The 13,814-nt window shown below is 37.0% G+C and overlaps 1 protein-coding gene across 9 annotated transcripts in view; it reads right to left on the reverse strand.

The window, feature by feature from the left end:
* The window catches only part of CDC42BPA (CDC42 binding protein kinase alpha), a 294,110-nt gene that overhangs the window by 73,391 nt on the left and 206,905 nt on the right, over window positions 1-13,814 (reverse strand). For all 9 annotated transcript variants that reach the window (XM_061160193.1, XM_061160196.1, XM_061160190.1 and 6 more), the window contains 2 exons: window positions 12,523-12,770; window positions 7,135-7,240 (listed from right to left, as the gene is read on the reverse strand). In XM_061160193.1, the coding sequence (XP_061016176.1) occupies window positions 7,135-7,240; window positions 12,523-12,770 (354 nt within the window). The remainder of the gene's footprint in view (window positions 1-7,134; window positions 7,241-12,522; window positions 12,771-13,814) is intronic.

The following is a 13,814-nucleotide window of genomic DNA, read 5'->3' on the forward strand; positions in this document are numbered from 1 at the left end:
TGAAGAGGAACTAAAGAGAGTCTTATGAGGCTGAAAGAGGAGAGTGAAAAAGCTGGCTTGAAACTCAGCAGTGAAATACTAAGATTATGGCCTCTGGTCCCATCATTTCATGGCAAACAGAAGGGGAAAAAGTAGAAGTAGTGACAGATTTTATTTTCTTGGGCTCCAATTTCACTGTGGACAGTGACTGCGGCCATGAAGTTAAAAGATGCTTGCTCCTTGGAAGGAAGGCTATGACTAACCTAGACAGCATATTAAAAAGCAGAGACATCACCTTGCTGACAAAGGTCCATATAGTTAAAGCTATGGTTTTTCCACTAGCCATGTACGGATGTGAAACTTGGACCATAAAGAAGACTGAGCACTGAAGAATTGATGCTGTTGAATTGGGCTGCTAGAGAAGACTCTTGAGAGACTCTTGGACTGCAAGGAGATCAAATCAGTCAATCCGAAAGGAAATCAACTCTGAATATTCATCATAAGGACTGATGTTGATACAGATGGCTAACAAACACATGAAAAGATGCTCAACATCACTCATTACTAGAGAAATGCAAATCAAAACCACAATGAGGTACCATTACACGCCAGTCAGGATGGCTGCTATCCAAAAGTCTACAAGCAATAAATGCTGGAGAGGGTGTGGAGAAAAGGGAACTCTCTTACACTGTTGGTGGGAATGCAAACTAGTACAGCCACTATGGAAAACAGTGTGGAGATTTCTTAAAAAACTGGAAATAGAACTGCCATATGACCCAGCAATCCCACTTCTGGGCATACACACTGCGGAAACCAGATCTGAAAGAGACACATGCACCCCAATGTTCATCGCAGCACTGTTTATAATAGCCAGGACATGGAAGCAACCTAGATGCACATCAGCAGATGAATGGATAAGGAAGCTGTGGTACATATACACCATGGAATATTACTCAGCCGTTAAAAAGAATTCATTTGAATCAGTCCTAATGAGATGGATGAAACTGGAGCCCATTATACAGAGTGAAGTAAGCCAGAAAGATAAAGATTACAGCATACTAACACATATATATGGAATTTAGAAAGATGGTAATGATAACCCTATATGCAAAACAGAAAAAGAGACAGAGAAATACAGAACAGACTTTTGAACTCTGTGGGAGAAGGTGAGGGTGGGATGTTTCAAAAGAACAGTATGTATACTATCTATGGTGAAACAGATCACCAGCCCACGTTGGATGCATGAGACAAGTGCTCGGGCCTGGTGCACTGGGAAGACCCAGAGGAATCGGGTGGAGAGGGAGGTGGGAGGGGGGATCGGGATGGGGAATACGTGTAAATCTATGGCTGATTCATATCAATGTATGACAAAACCCACTGAAATGTTGTGAAGTAATTAGCCTCCAACTAATAAAACTAAATAAAAAAAAAAAAAAAGTAAGGACTGATGTTGAAACTGAAGCTCTAATACTTTGGCCACATGATGCGAACAGCCAACTCACTGAAAAAGACCTTGATGCTGGGAAAGATTGAGGGCAAGAGCAGAAGGGGGTGGCAGAGGATGAGATGGTTAAATAGCATCACCAATTCAATGGATTGAAATGTGAGCAAACTCTGTGAGATAGCAGAGGATAGAGGAGTCTGGCATGCTGTAGTCCATGGGGTTGCAAAGAGCTGAATAGGACTTAGTGGCTAAACAACAACAAAGTATTCAATTTCATATATATCTATACATACCACATCTTTTTTAACTATTCATTTGTTGATGGACATTTAGGTTGCTTCCATATCTTGGCTACTGTGAATAGCACTGCTATAAACACTGAGGTGCATTACCTTTTCACATTTGAGTTTCTCCAGATCTATATTCAGGAGTGGGATTGCTGGATTGTATGCTAACTCTATTTTTAGTTTTTTAAGAAACCTCCATCCTGTTTCCCGTAGTACCTGCAACCATTTACATTCCCACCAACGCTGTAGGAAGGTCCCTTTTCACCACATCCTCTCCAGCATTTATTCTTTGTAGACTTTTTGAGGATGGTCATTCTGACTGGTGTGAGGTGGTATCTCATTGTAGTTTTCACTTGCATTTCTCTAATAATTAGCAGTGTTGGGCATCTGTTCATGTGTTTGTTAGTCATCTGTATATCTTCTTTGGAGAAGTGTCTATTTAGGTCTTCTGACCAATTTTTGATTGGGTTGTTTTTTGTTATTGAGTTGTATGAGCTGTTCGTATATTTTGGAAATTAAGCCCTTGCTGGTTGCACCATTTGCAGATATTTTTTTCCCAGTCCACAAGTTGTCTTTTCATTTTGTTTATGGTTTTCTCTGCTGTGCAAAAGCTTTTAAATTTAATTAGGTATCGTTTGCTTATTTTTGCTTTTATTTCTATTGCTTTGGGAGACAAACCTAAGAAACTACTGTTATGATTTACATCATAGGATATTTTTCCTCTGTTCTCTTCTAGGAGTTGTATAGTATCATGTCTCATATTTATTTTTTTCCCATTTAATTGCCTTGGCACTTTGGCTGAAAATCAATCAACTATAAATATGACATCTTATTTTTGGACTCTACTCTTTCGTTATATCAATGTTGTTCAGTCGCTCAGTTGTGTCTGACTCTTTGTGACCCCATAGACTGCAGCACACCAGGCCTCCCTGTCCTTTACCATCACCCAGAGCTTGCGCAAACTCATGTCCATTGAGTCGGTGATGCCATCCAACCATCTCATCCTCTGTCGTCCCCTTCTCCTCCTGCTCTCAACCTTTCACAGCATCAGGGTCTTTTCCAATGAGTCGGCTCTTTGCATCAGGTGGCCAGAGTATTGGAGCTTCAGTTTCAGCCTCAGTCCTTACAATGAATATTGAGGGTTGATTTTCTTTAGTAAGTTGATTTCCTTTCATAATCTTTTGATTACTGTAGATTTACAGTAAGTTTCAAACTTTGGTAGTGTAAACTCTTCAACTTTTATACCCACTCCCTGAAATGTTTTTCCTATTTTAGATCTTTTGCATACCCATATATATTTAAGAATAAGCTTGTCCCTTCTAACAAAAAAGTCTATATAATCTTTATGGGGATTTCCTTGAATCTACAGATTAGAGAACTGCAGTCCTAACAATACCCAGTATCTTTCTCCATTTGTTTAGACGTTCTTTAATTTAACTCAGCAATGTTTTGCATTTGTCTTCCTTTAGTTCACTCTGGGAACTCTGAAATTACTATTTTCGATAACTGTGTCCACTATGAAACTTTTTTTTTGAGAGGATGCATCAATCTCCTCATGTTAACATAGACAGAAGTTTACCAGCTGTTTTTGAGAATGTTTTTTGCAGATGCAGTGTCTTCACTAATTCCCACAACACATTATTTTTTGATCACCATTGCTTTTGACATCCCATGCAAATAATTTGTGGTTGGGGTTTCAGTTGGAGATTTGTAAGAAGAGGAGGAAATACAGATTTTTGCACTCATGTTATAATAGTTACAAGTAGTGTTAAATAGATTTGTTTACTATTTGTCAGAAAAAGCTTATTTTTTCATTCTTACTAAACAAAAGCATGGGCTCTGGAGCCAGACTACCTGTGTTCTAATCCCATTCTGCCACTCTCTAGTTGTGAGATTAGGAGAGTAGCTTAACCTCCCTTTGCCTCAGTTTCCTTATCTGTAAAATGGTAAGAAAAATAGGGTATACCTGAGAGATTTACTGTGAGGATTAAATGATTTATATAAAGTAAATTAGGAGAGTAAAAAATAAACTTTACCTAAGTACTTCGAAGGAAAGTTATGATCAACCTAGACAGCATATTAAAAAGCAGAGACATTACTTTGTCAACAGAGGTCCATCTAGTCAAGGCTATGGTTTTTCCAGTAGTTATGTATGGATGTGAGAGTTGGACTATAAAGAAAGCTGAGCGCCAAAGAATTGATGCTTTTGAACTGTGGTGTTGGAGAAGACTCTTGAGAGTCCCTTGGACTGCAAGGAGATCAAACCAGTTCATCCTAAAGGAAATCAGTCCTGAATATTCACTGGAAGGACTGATGTTGAAACTGAAACTCCAATACTTTGGCCACCTGATGCGAGCGCTGACTCATTTGAGAAGACCCTGATGCTGGGAAAGATTGAGGGCAGGAGGAGAAGGGGACGACAGAGGATGAGATGATTGGATGGCATCACCGACTCAATGCACATGAGTTTGGGTAAGCTCTGGGAGTCCCGGCATGCTGCGGTTCATGGGGTCACAAAGAGTCGGACATGACCGAGTGACTGAACTGAACTGAACCTAAGTACTAGCTCATTTTGCATGTTTGAGAATAAGATTTTACTATTTGTGAACTGACACATTTGGTTTATGATAATTATAAGACTACATAGGATATGGAAGAGTGTTCATGTTTAAGTGAAAAGGCAGATTAGAAAATAAAATGTATACATGGCTGAAATTATGTAATAATATGTGTACCAACAGAACTTGGAAAGGAACATATAAAAGTAAAACAGTTGTTTCAGGTTGATGAAATCATAGGTAACTTTTATGTTGAATATTTTCCTCACTTTGTGTAAGTTTGATTTTACACATTATTTAAAAACAAGATACAAATGATAATCTTTTCTCGCTGGAAACCATTTACTTCCACTCCTTGGCACAAATGGTGATTTTACTTGCAATAAGTTACCTTTAATAGAAACTTTGAATACAGACTTCTGAAAATATCAATAAGTGTTTTCCTATTTCCTTTTTAATTTTTATTTTTGAAGTTAAAAAATCTGATTGTGAGAATCTATTAGTTACCTAAGTTTCAAAATTAACATACTAATTGCTTTTTGGTTTCTGTATCTGAAGTTGTGTTGAGAAGGAATTAAGTTCTCTTCCAGCTGGTTCCCAATGGGACAGCTGGTGTAGCAATGGCAAAGTTATTCTTTGGTTATTCCTCCTGGGAAAATACTCAATGTAATCAAACAAACAAAAATAAATAAATGGAAAGAAGCAGTAACTATATGAAGTTAGGTGGGCTGAGTAAGAAGCAGAAAGACAAGTAAAGCTGAATACAAGGAGCAAAAATAGAGAAGAGGTTCAAATGGAAGAAGACCCAGATCCTCCCCTATTTCTCAAGGAATAAATATTTCCTTATTATCATTTGTCATTGAATACTTGCCAACCATTATGATTTGCTCTCAAAGTTCTACTCACATTCTCTTTCATATCTTTCAATTTAGCAAGACAAGGTAATGCTCTGTTTTTTATAAAATTAGGAGATAGGTTTTTATCTTTCAGATCTCATCAAAACCAAAAGATTATTTTAAAAAAATTATTTCTAAAGTGTGTTTTTGGTAAACTCACCAGAATGTTATGGTTAATCATGAAATAAAGCCAAGGGGTGAATACAAGATTTGATCTACATTCAATCTGATCCTATCACAGTTCAATTTTTCTTCAACTATAATACCATCTTTTACTAGGTAATTTTGCTTAGAAATTCTATATGGCCTTCTAGACTTTAATTCTAAAGGCCTTCTAGACTTGAATTATATTTCTTACCTCGAGATAACTCTTAACAGAATCTTAAAATTCTGTCTTGTAGACAGAAATGATGCTCAATTTTGCAGTCATATGATACAAGTCCATTCAATAACAATTATGTGACTAATTTGGATAAAGTTTAAATAATACTAGTTTTTTTTAAAGACACATTTATTTTATTTTTGGTTGCACTGTGTCTTCGTTGCTGTGTGCAGGCTTTCTCTAGTTGCAGGGAGTGGGGGGTTCTCTTTGTGTGGTACGCAGGCTTCACACCGCAGTGACTTCTCTGGTTGTGGAGCACGGGTTCTATGTGCACGGGCTTCAGTAACTGTGACTTGGGGGCCCTAGAGCATACAGGCTTCAGCAGTTGTGACTCACGGACCCTAGAGCATGGGCTCATTAGCTGTGGGCACACATTTAGCTGCTCCACAGCATGTGGAATCTTCCTGGACCAGGGATCGAACCTGTGTCCCCTGCGTTGGCAGGTGGATTCTTATCCACTGAACCACCAGGGAAGCCTTGTTAGTTTTATTTTAGTGGAAATAACTAACAGCTATACAATAATGTTCACACAGATTCATAGTCTAAAATAATTTATACTACTTAGTATTTGGTCATTTTCCAGTGTTTGTATGCATCAGCTTTGCAGTCACAAAATAAACTAACAGAGTTCTTTCTCAAGTGGTTTGCAACCAAACAAGCTAAGTCATTTTTAAGTGCTTAGAAAGCTGAAAAATCATGGGAAAAATAGTGAGAGAAATGAAAATAAATATGGAATATGTTGGAAATTGAGATAGAATGAATGAAGAGTCTCTTTTTTTTTATGATTATTTAGCCATTGTCTTTCAATCTGTTGTTGAAATGACTAATTAAATACTTTGGAAAATATTAGAACTCATTATAAAGGACAATTAGCCAAACCTTATTTATAAGTACAACTTATAAATATTTATTTATAAGTACAACTATTAAAATTGAAGATTAATATTAGGATTTTCACAGATGTTAACAAATGGCACAAGAAATGCGGAATGATGGCAATTTAAGAAATCTGAGATACTAAATGGAAAAAGATTCCTTTAAGTATTTGAAATTTTGTTCATAAATCTAGTTGTTGTAATCTAGGTTTAGTCTATGGTTCAACCCTTTGTTCACACTACAGGGTTTAGACAGAGTTAGTTTCTTTGGCTTCTTACATACCAATGGTATTATTTCTACCTATTATCAGTTCTCCATCACGAATAAGATCAGAATTGTCAAAATTTCTCTAGTTTGGCTTAATTGTTCCTGTCCTTGCCAAAGGCAGGCCCTAACTTAGCTAGCCATGACATAGTAAGTGATGAATTTGAGAGAAAAGAGTAAAAGAGATGGAAAGTGAAGTAAAGAACACGGGCTCAAAAAATACAGGGACAAAGAACAAGACAAGGTAAGCCAAGTCCTTTCTCCAGAAGACTCCTGTAAAGATTGGTAAAATGAAAAATGGGCTGTACACAGAAGTAAACTCTGATATAAGGAGAAATATTAAATAAAAATGTACATCAAATATAAAATTATATCTACAACTACTATGGCAGTACTGAATATCTATCTAGCATGTGTCAATAAACATAAATGAGATTGAGTCACTCACCTTATCAAGCTCACTTGTCAGTTTTTTATTTTCTTCAGTTAGTAACACTTTTTCTCGTTCATATTGTTGCTTGAACTCATTTTCAAATTCTTCTCTTTCACTTTGGCTAATATAATTCAAAATATGCAAGAAAAAAGGACTTGAATTAAAAGTAGAATATACTTTATACACTATATACTCTATACACTATATCTCAATTGCTCCAAATCCCAATTCTTTCCCTTAAAATGAAATCTCAATAATTTCCTTTTAATTAATAAATAATTTGTCTGCTTAATAAATTTATTTTGTTGTTCATTTGAAAATCTGAGGAAGACATCCTGATTATGCTCACTTTATTTGGCTATGTATATGCTAGGAAGTATGGGAACATGAGGAAGCAAGGGAAAAAGGAGGATACAGGGACCACAATATGATTCTATACTCAGGTCTAGACTGTGTAGAAAATTCAAATTACACTACCAACAGTTCTCTCAATACACTCAGGCCATCCTCCCATAACTCCTTTCCTTCTTCCCTACGTACCTACCAATCTATATATATATACATGTAACACATTTAATGTTATAAAACTTGTTTAGTTCTGGGGGAGACAGAACTGATTAACCCTTAGAGGTAAACACAATTCTAACAAACTTTTTAAAAACCTCCTAAGGGAGAAAGGGAATCAGTTTTTGAATAGTGAATTGAACTGTAGAGAAGAGCCTTATCTCTACTGCGGTTTGATGGAGGAAGTTGGTTAGCAGCAAATAAATTTCAAAGTGAAGTAGTTCTGGGTAATTCTATAATTGCTTCCAAGTCAACAAAGAACGTAAATAATGGTTGATTTAAAAATGTAATCTTAAAAATCCCTTTATCACCAAATGATTGAATATAAATTAAATTATAATTAAATGATTAACTTCTAGGGAAACAACCATTTTGTGTCCAAGCAAATGTGTCACTTTATTATCTACAATCAAAATGTGAAATTCGGTTATGTTTGGAATCTTTCTAGATTCAGAAGCAACAAAAACAACAATTTAAAAAAATATGAAAAACTACAAAGAAGCATTCCTTCAGAAAAATAAGCAGATGAAAGTAAATTGAGTAAAATTTCTATAAAGGGCTTCCCTGGAGGCTCAGAGGTAAAGAATATGCCTGCCAATGCAGAAGACACGGGTTTGATTCCCGGCCTGGGAAGACCCCACATGCCACAGAGCCACTGAGCCCATGCAGCACAACTACGGAGCCTGTGCCCCGGATCCTGGAAGCCACAACCACCGGACCCATGTGCTGCAACTGCTGAAGTCCACAGGCCCTGGAGTCTGCCCTTGGCAACAAGAGAAGCCATTGCAAGGAGAAGCCCTCGCACTGCAACTAGAGAGTATCCTCTGCTCACCGCCACTAGGGAAAAGTCTGCACAGCAATGAAGACCCAGCACAGCCAAAAACAATTTTTTCTATATAAAACCAGTTTTGTTTTTTCCTATTAGCACTAAACGTAAGTCTCTGCTATACTTAAACAAAATAAACAAAAAAGAAAGTGAAAGTGTTAGTCAGTCGTATCCAACTCTTTGAGACTCCATGGACTGTAGCCCACCAGGCTCCTCTGTCCATAGAATTCTCCAAGCAAGAATACTAGAGTGGGTTACCAGTCCTTTCTCCAGGGAATCTTCCTGATCCAGGGATCAAACCTGCATTTCCTGCATTGCAGGCAGATTCTTTACTGTCTGAGTCACCAGGGGAGCCTTTAAAAATGTGCTGAGGGTCTACTATGATGGTGGTGGTTTAGTCGCTCAGTTGTGTCTGATTCTTATAACTGAATGGACTGTAACCCACCAGACTCCTCCATCCATGGAATTTCCCAGGCAAGAATACTAGAGTGTGTTGCCATTTCCTTCTCCAGGGGATCTTCCCAACCTGGGGCGTGAACCCAGGTCTCCTGCTTTGCAGGCAGTCCCTTGCATTGCAGGCAGATTCTTTACCAACTGAGCCACTTTCCTGGTCTTCCTGTTCACGGGCAACCACCTCGAAGTCTTGAGAGACTGCTATATTCACTTAACTCATTGCCTAATTTTCCCTCCCTGTGCCAAAATCTGGCTTCTGCTGCCATCACCTCAAAAAAAATGCCGTCTCAAACCTATTGTTCCAACTGTTATTATTATATCCCATCTACTGGCTACCTTTGACACTGTCCCCATTTCCCTCTCTTGAAATGCAGTCTTCCCCTGGTTTCAGTGATGCCCACTCTCCTGATTTCTGCCTACATTTTGACTTTACAGCTGTCTTTGTGAGCCCCCGCCGTCCCCTCTTTCCTCCAAATAAATGCCAATACTCTCAGGTATTCTGTCTCAGGTGCTCAACTTTTCTTTATACCTTCTTCCTGAGCTATTGCATCTATTATATTACCTGATTTCAATTATCATCTATTATGCTGAATTTACATCTGAATCTACATTGGAGATGAATTAGAACTAATTAGAACTACTCCAATCTACATTGGAGAAGGAAATGGCAACCCTCTACAGTATTCTTGCCTGGAGAATCCCACGGACAAAGGAGCCTAGCAGGCTACAGTCCATGGGTTCGCAAGAGTCAGACACGACTTAGTGACTAAACCACCACTACGTTGGAAGCTTTCCTGAGTTTCAAATTGTCGACTTGATATCTCCTCAAAATTGTCTCCTAAGCACCTCCAATTCAACATGCCCAACCCTAATAACAGATAATTAAGTTCACATTCATCCTAACACCAAATCTGGGCACCAAATTTGCCTGGTCTTCTTACTATCATTCTTCCTGGCTCTTATCCACTTTTCTGTTTCTTCCTCATTTCCCAGCTTCTAAAGATTGGAGCTCCAGGGTACAGCCCGAGGACTTCTTTTTCATCCATATTCATTCACTAAGTGATCTCATATAGTCTCACCCCTTTTGATAACATGTGAGTGATAGATACTCCCAGGATTTTATCTCCAGCCCTGAAATCCAGACTTGTTTATATGATGACCTATTTGACATTTCCACCTGGATGTCTAAAAAGCATCTCGCAAATAATTTGTATAAAATGAGCTTCTGATATTCTTATCCCAAACTTCTTTTGTAGTCTTCCTCTCTAAATGGTAACTATATTCTCTTAATTGCTAAGGCCCAAAACTGTAGTATCATCCTTGATTTTTCCTCTTTCTCTCTTATCCATATCTAGTCTATCAGCAACTATCATTATCTTTACCTTTGCTGCCACCAACCTAGGCTCAAGCCACCATCATTTTCCTAGATTACTGCAATAGCCTTCTAAATGGTTTCCCTGCCTTTTCTCTTATCTAGTTCAGACTTTTCTTAAACTAGGTCAGAGTACTCCTTTTAAAACACAAGTCAGTATCTGTCCATTTTCTATTCACTATCCTGCAATGCTTCCCTGCCATGGTTTTGAAAGAGAAAGTGAAAGTCGCTTAGTCATGTCTGACTCTTTGCAACCCCATGGACTATACGGTCTATGGAATTCTCCAGGCCAGGATACTGGAGTGGGTAGCCTTTCCATTCTCCAGAGGATCTTCCCAACCCAGGGACTGAACCCAGGTCTCCCACATTGCAGGCAGATTCTTTACCAGCTAAGCCACAAGGGAAGCCTGCCATGGTTTTACGTAAGTCACTGAAAATGACTTATAAAACCTTACATGATCTCGCCCCCATTACCTCTCATACACATTCTCACTATTCTTTCCCCTTAACTCTGTTTATTCTACATTGGCCTCGTTTTTAGTATTATGATTTTAATAGACTTTGTTTTTTCAAATGGTTTTAAGTTCATAGCAATACTGAAAGGAAAGTACAGAGATTGCCCATATATACAGAGTGGTTGTGTTTGTTACTATTAATGAATCTACATTAGACGCATCACTATTATTAAAACTATACAATTCATATTAGGCTGTATAGTGACATATATAGAGTAGTTTCAGAGTCAGAGAAATCCTCTGTACTCTGCATATTCATCACATCCTCCTTCCAACCCCTGCAACCACTGATCTTTTTACTGTCTCAACAGACTTGTTCTTAATGTAAAATGTTATTCTAATACATACGTAAGGACACACTTTCTTTAGTCCTTACTGAGAAATCACCTTCTCAGCATAATTTTTCCTGGCTATCATGTGTATGCGTGTGTATAATTTCTCACCCTAATGTTTCACAGTTCCCATCCTCTGCCTTACTTTTTGTTCTTGGACTTAATAATCATCTAACATACTCTGCATTTTACCTATTTTGTTTATATTTTATTTAGTCTTTCTATAGTCATAACTATATATAGCCTATATATATATATCTATATATACACAAAATACTTATATACAAACACTATATATAAACAGTTATATATAAACACTATATATATGTTTATATTATATTTATAGTCTTTCTTTAGTCATAACGAAAGGAAAGCTCCATAAGGACAGAGAACTTTTGTCTGTTCACTGCTATGTCCCCAGGGCCTACAACAGTGCTTTCACATAGCAGGTTCTAGCAGGTTCTAAAAAAATTTGTTGAATGAATGGACCAAACTGAATTAAACTCAAGTTAAGAATGACAACAACATACATTTAGTTCCCTAAAACCTAGCAACTTGAGTATCACTGATAATTTCTTCTGCTTCTCATTTCTCATATCTGGTCATTATGTCCTTCAGGTTCTGTCTTCTCAGTAGACTTTGAGTTCATACGCCTGTCTCCATCTTCACTGTCAAACCTAAGGTCCAGCCACCTCATCTCTCATTGCTAGATTCCTGTCTACAGTCTGCTCCTTTTAATCTACTATCTAGACAGTAATAAGAGTGATCTTTCAAAAATATAATTATGTAATTTTTCTTCACTAGTCTTAGGATAAAGTCTAAATTCCTTACATTCCTTCATGATCTTGCCTCTATTTTCCTTTCCAGTTTCATTTCTTAACACTCATCTTTATTTTTATGCCTCCACCATAATGAACATCTTTCATTTTCTAAATGTGTCATTGCTACCCTTTTCCTATAGATCTTGGCAAATTCTGCTAAACTTTGCCTGGACACTCTTCCACAGCTATATATTTCTTATATCCTTGGTCTTAACTCAGAAATAATTTTGTTAAAAAAACCCAGACACATCAAAGTTAACATTTGAAAAAAAAGAAAGAAAGAAACAACAACAACAAAAAAACCCAAGCAGCAAAGTTACCTTTTGCGTCTCTTCTACAAGTGTTCCTATACTTCTCATTTGCTTTCCTATGATGCTGTAATATAATCTTCTATTTACCAATCTTGACTTTGGTCTTCTTGAGGACTAGATTGTATTTACTGCCTATGTTTCTCCAATCCTTGACACCAAACAGGTATTCAACAAATAATTATTAGAGGAGTAAATAACTTGATTCTCACCTCTCTCTCCTGTTTTTTTCCAATTTGTCTTTCAAAATCATAATTTCCTTGTTGAGAGCAAGTTGTTGGCCTTCTGAATCATGTAGTTCTTTCTTCAGATTTTTAATTTCATTTGCATGTATTCCTTCTCTCTTGGACAATTCTTCTTCATAAAAGATACTTTTCTTTTCCAAATCAGTCTTTAGTTTGGTTATTTCTTGCTGATGTTCTATGCTGCATACTCCTGGTGAGTAACTAATTTGTTTTTGCTATAGAAGTAATAACACAAGATTAGTTAATCTGTAAGAATAATAAAATATCAAATAATAACTATAATACAAAGGACTGTTCATGGAAATGAATATTACTTTTGCATATTATTATATAGACTAATACTTTATTAAGGCTGTTAACCTTTTGTCTGCCATATGTTACTAATATTTATCTAAGTGTGTATTCCTTTATTGTTGTATTTTATAGTCTCCTTCACACCAGGATTAAATATTTATCGATATTTCTAATGGTACTTATATAATCATTTGTTTTACATTTAAAATTCTAATTTATATATAACATTGTTTTTGTATGCATTAGGGAAAAATCTAACTGCATCCTGTTTCTGATGTGGAACTAATGAAATATTATAAACACATTTGTGTCTTTAACAGATTAAACTGGGGGAGAGGTGGTAGAGCTAGAACGCACAAAAAGAAAAGGGAGAAGCCTTCGGCAATGGTCCAAGGATAAATGACAAAGGTCTAATCTAACATCTCTGTAGCCATTCTAGGAAAAAGTGACACAATTCTTTGCATTTAGGTAGGGTAGTAAGAAGGAGAAATTTGGTTGAAAGCCATCTTTTTTAGAAATTAGGTTGAAATATACTCTTGGTATCAAAAAGAAAGGAAAATGTAAAATCCAAAGGTTCTTCCAAGTAGTGCTTAAGGCAAGCAGAAGCATACAGACAAAGGTTATGACTATAAGATTTGCTGAGTTTTGTACCTTTTCTATTTCATTATATGCTACTTTCCCAGATGATCCACAATAAAACTTTTAAAATCCAAAGAACCTTTAAGATTATACTTAGTGACAACAAGGAATCAAGATCTCGAGGGCAGTGCATCCTTTTTTTGAAGTCTGTACTAAGGGTAGGGACATATCCCGGAGTAGAAGGACATGCACTCATCTTCCCGAGAGAACACCAAAATCACAACTAGCTGCTCAACAACCATCAACAGGAGAATGCTGGATCCACCAAAAAAAGATAACCCACATCCAAAGGCAAAGGAGAAGCTGCAGCAAGATGATACGAGGGG

This window comes from Dama dama, chromosome 14 (assembly GCF_033118175.1).
Source record: "Dama dama isolate Ldn47 chromosome 14, ASM3311817v1, whole genome shotgun sequence".
Taxonomy (NCBI): Eukaryota; Metazoa; Chordata; class Mammalia; order Artiodactyla; family Cervidae; genus Dama; species Dama dama.